Source organism: Engraulis encrasicolus, chromosome 2 (genome assembly GCF_034702125.1).
Source record: "Engraulis encrasicolus isolate BLACKSEA-1 chromosome 2, IST_EnEncr_1.0, whole genome shotgun sequence".
In the NCBI taxonomy this organism is placed as follows: domain Eukaryota; kingdom Metazoa; phylum Chordata; class Actinopteri; order Clupeiformes; family Engraulidae; genus Engraulis; species Engraulis encrasicolus.
In genome coordinates this window covers 34,374,556-34,378,516 of record NC_085858.1, presented here as the reverse complement: position 1 = coordinate 34,378,516, position 3,961 = coordinate 34,374,556, and the positions used below count along the sequence as shown (strand labels likewise).

At 51.8% G+C, this 3,961-nt stretch overlaps 1 protein-coding gene across 1 annotated transcript in view; it reads left to right on the top strand.

Annotated features, from left to right (window-relative positions):
- olfm2a (olfactomedin 2a) overlaps positions 1-1,323 on the top strand; it is a 94,818-nt gene extending 93,495 nt beyond the window's left edge. Inside the window, exon 6 of the mRNA XM_063187345.1 lies at positions 436-1,323. Within this exon, the coding sequence (XP_063043415.1) occupies positions 436-1,110 (675 nt within the window). The 3' untranslated portion in view covers positions 1,111-1,323. The remainder of the gene's footprint in view (positions 1-435) is intronic.
- The last annotated feature ends 2,638 nt before the right edge of the window (positions 1,324-3,961 follow it).

Genomic DNA, 3,961 nt, shown 5'->3' with positions numbered 1-3,961 from the left:
TTATCCCCTCATTGGCAATAAAATGAAAATGTACAGAAAAATAAGTCTCTGTCATATGTCCCCTATGTAGTTACTTCAAGTGGTATTGTGTGTATGACTTACAGTACATGATTGGCAATATACAGAAAAAGTAAACGTACCCTCTCTCTCTTCCTCCTCTCCTTCTCTCTCTCTCTCTCTCTCTCTCTCTCTCTCTCTCTCTCTCTCTCTCTCTCTCTCTCCCTTTCTCCCTATCTCCCTCCCTATCCTCCTCTCTCTTTTCCTCCTCTCTCTCTCTCTCCCTTCCTCCTCTTTCTCTTTCTCTCTCCCTCTCTCTATCCCCCTCAATCCCTGCACCCCTCCCTCCCTCCCTATCTCCCCCTCTCTCTCTATCCCCCTCAATCCCTGCACCCCTCCCTCCCTCCCTTCCCCCCTCTCTATCCCCCTCAATCCCAGGTCTGGTCGATGGACGGCTACTTCAAGGGCCGTCGTGTGCTGGAGTTCCGTACCATGTCCGACTTCAAGATCGGCCTGAACTTCGTGCAGCACCTCCTCCCGCACCCCTGGGCCGGCACGGGCCACGTGGTCTACAACGGCTCGCTCTACTACAACAAGTACCAGAGCAACATCATCATCAAGTACCACTTCCGCTCGCGCAGCGTGCTCGTCCAGCGCAGCCTGAGCGGCGCCGGCTACAACAACACCTTCCCGTACTCGTGGGGCGGCTCGTCCGACATCGACCTGATGGCCGACGAGAACGGCCTGTGGGCCGTCTACACCACCATCCCCAACGCCGGCAACATCGTGGTGAGCCGGCTGGAGCCGCAGAGCCTGGAGGTGCTGCAGACGTGGGACACGGGCTTCCCCAAGCGCAGCGCCGGCGAGGCCTTCATGATCTGCGGCACGCTCTACGTCACCAACTCGCACCTGGCGGGCGCCAAGATCTACTTCGCCTACTACACCAACACGTCGACGTACGAGTACACGGACATCCCCTTCCACAACCAGTACTCGCACATCTCCATGATGGACTACAACCCTCGCGAGAGGGTGCTCTACACCTGGAACAACGGCCACCAGGTGCTCTACAACGTCACCCTCTTCCAGGTCATCAAGACCTCGGACGACTGAGCTGTCGGGTGGAGCCGTGCCGTGGGTGTGTGTGTGGGGGTGTGTGTGTGTGTACATGTATAGTACAGTGCAGTACACTGCAGTACAGACAGGGTCACAGGGTTGGGTTGGGTCGGGTTGGGTCGCTCTCACTCACTCGCTCGTCCAGGTGACTCGGTGGTGCATGCACAGGCACATACTCAAATCCACACAAACACACACATACAGACATTAACAAACGGCACATGCGCACACTAACACACACACACACACACACACACACACACACACACACACACACACACACACACACACACACACACACACACACACACACACACACACACACACACACACACACACACACACACACACACACACACACACACACACATTAACAAGTACATACACAGTTACATTTATAACTAAACAACCAGACACACACACACACAACACAAGTACACACATACAGTACATCTACAAAATACACATATGTACACACATCCACAGCCACACACTTTCCCACACACACACAAATACACAAAAAAAGACATTGGACTCAAGATGTCATGTAAACAGCACATATACACATAAACATACAGCGGCAATGGTAGCCGAGTACAAAATAGCACACGCACACACACACACACACACATACACACACACACACACACACACACACACACACACACACACACACACACACACACACACACACACACACACACACACACACACACACACACACACACACACACACACACACCTACACATTCATGTGAACATTCCCATCAAATCACACATGGCAGGAGGGGCCAAATATACTGTAACTGAAGCTTTGGACTTTTTTTAAGCGTGTCGATCTGCATAGAGTGCTATTATTCACATTCAAGGAACAGGGTGGGGTGTGGTGGGGTATTGAGAACTCAGACACCCTGGCCGGGTAATAAAAAAAAAAGAAAGAAAGAAAAAGAGAGACGAACTGAGCTTTCCATTTTTTTCCTGTGATGAGTAAGCATGAGTAAGTTCTTTTTATCTGTGGAAAAGAGAAAAAAATAAATATCGAACTTTAATATTTCAGTGTGTGTCTGTCTTTACCCACTTCTGAATCTCTTTTTGAAAGCGCCGAGCACGTATTTTATATCGTTTTCGTGTGCACAAAGGGGAAAAAAGTGAGTCACTCGTCCTCGGGAACTGCTCACAGGCCGCTTTTTCCGAGTGTAATCTCGGCTAAGCCGCAAAATGAAAATGAAAATGGAGACTGAAAAATGAGGGCTAGCCTTAATAAATGTTCAGGTAATAGATAAAGCCTGAAATGGGTTTTCTTAAAGACAAGTCCTCCCCGCGGGCTGGCACACAGATAGAAGGTGACATTTACTTGTTTTTTAGCATTTCCTGGCTCTGCAGGGGATGGTCGCCAAGGCAGCCGCTTGAACCTCAGCCCAGTCAGATGTCAGGGCTTCTGAAGGAGATACCGTACGTCAGGGGAGGAGGAGGAAGAGGAAGGGCGAGGAGAGGGAGGAGGAGGAAGAGGAAGGGCGAGGAGAGGGGGGAGGAGGAGGAGGAGGTGTAAAAAGAGAAGGTGGAGAAAGAGGGAAGAAGGGAGGAGGAGAGAGGAGTGAGCAATGATATGAAAGGGAAGGAGAAAGAGGAGAGAGGGAGGCATGAAAGAAAAAGTGGAGAAAGAGAGAGGGAGGAAGAGGGAGGAGGAGAGAGGATTGAGGTGAAAGGGCAGCAGAAGGACGGGGGGAGGAGAAGGAGGTGGTGGGGAAGGTGAGCAGATGAAGGGTAGAATGAATGGACAGAGATAAAGAGAGAGAGGGATGAGAGAATGTCAGCAATAAAAAGGGAAGGAGTGTAGAGGCTGACAGTGGGAGGGGTAGACCTACGGAGATGGAAGGAAGAATGACAGTATGGAGGACGAGGAGAAAGAGGAGTAAGATGAAGAGAAAGAGACAGGGAAAGATGACATGAGCAGAGAGGAGAGAGGGAGGGTGGGTGAGGAGGTAGAAGAGGACAAGGAAGAGGATGCAGCACACTCAGACAAACATGAGCTGGGATGAGTATGGAGACAGAGGAAGAAGATGAAGAGTCAGGAAAACAGGAGAGGAGAGGAGGGAATAGGGGAGGACGAGAAGGAGGTGGAGGGAAGAATTAGAGCAGTGGTTCCCAACCTTTTTTGAACAAACGCCCCCTTGTCCTCACCTTAAGCCTGACAATGGCCCGCTTAGTATTAAAAAATAAATGAACTAATGCCCCCCAATGGCAACTAAGCACCACCCCCTCTCAGCTGTATCCTTCTCAACGCCCCCCTAGGGATCCCCAACGCCCCCCAGGGGGCTGTCCCGCCCCCGTTGAGAAACACTAAATTAGAGTGTATATGGAGGAGGAGGACAAAGAGGAGGAGGATGAAGAGGCAGCTCTGGAAAGATGAGATGAGAGTAGCGAGGACGAGGAGTGTGGAGCGTGGATGAGGAGAGATCCAACGCGTGCGCTCAGACAGACAGACAAAAGGAAGGACGTGTCATGTGGGCATTAGCATTCGCGCGGAGAAATGACGCCCCGGGCACTTCACTTGCCGGCCGGCCCGTGCCTGCTGTGACTGTTGTTGCCGTAGTGTGCAGGGAAGTCGACAAGAGGGGACAAAGGGGTCAATTGTCCCGGGCCCAGGAACATTGGGGGCCCATAATTTGGTCCTCATTACATTGAATGTATTAGTTGGGGGGGCCCTTTCAGAGCACTTTGTCCTGGGCCCAGCCAAAGCTGTCAGCGCCCCTGGCCGTGTGCGTTCCATCGAGCCGAGCCGAGCCGAGCGGCAATCTGTTTCCCTTCCTACAGCTAAACGCCTCAGTGGGCTGCCCGGACACAACGC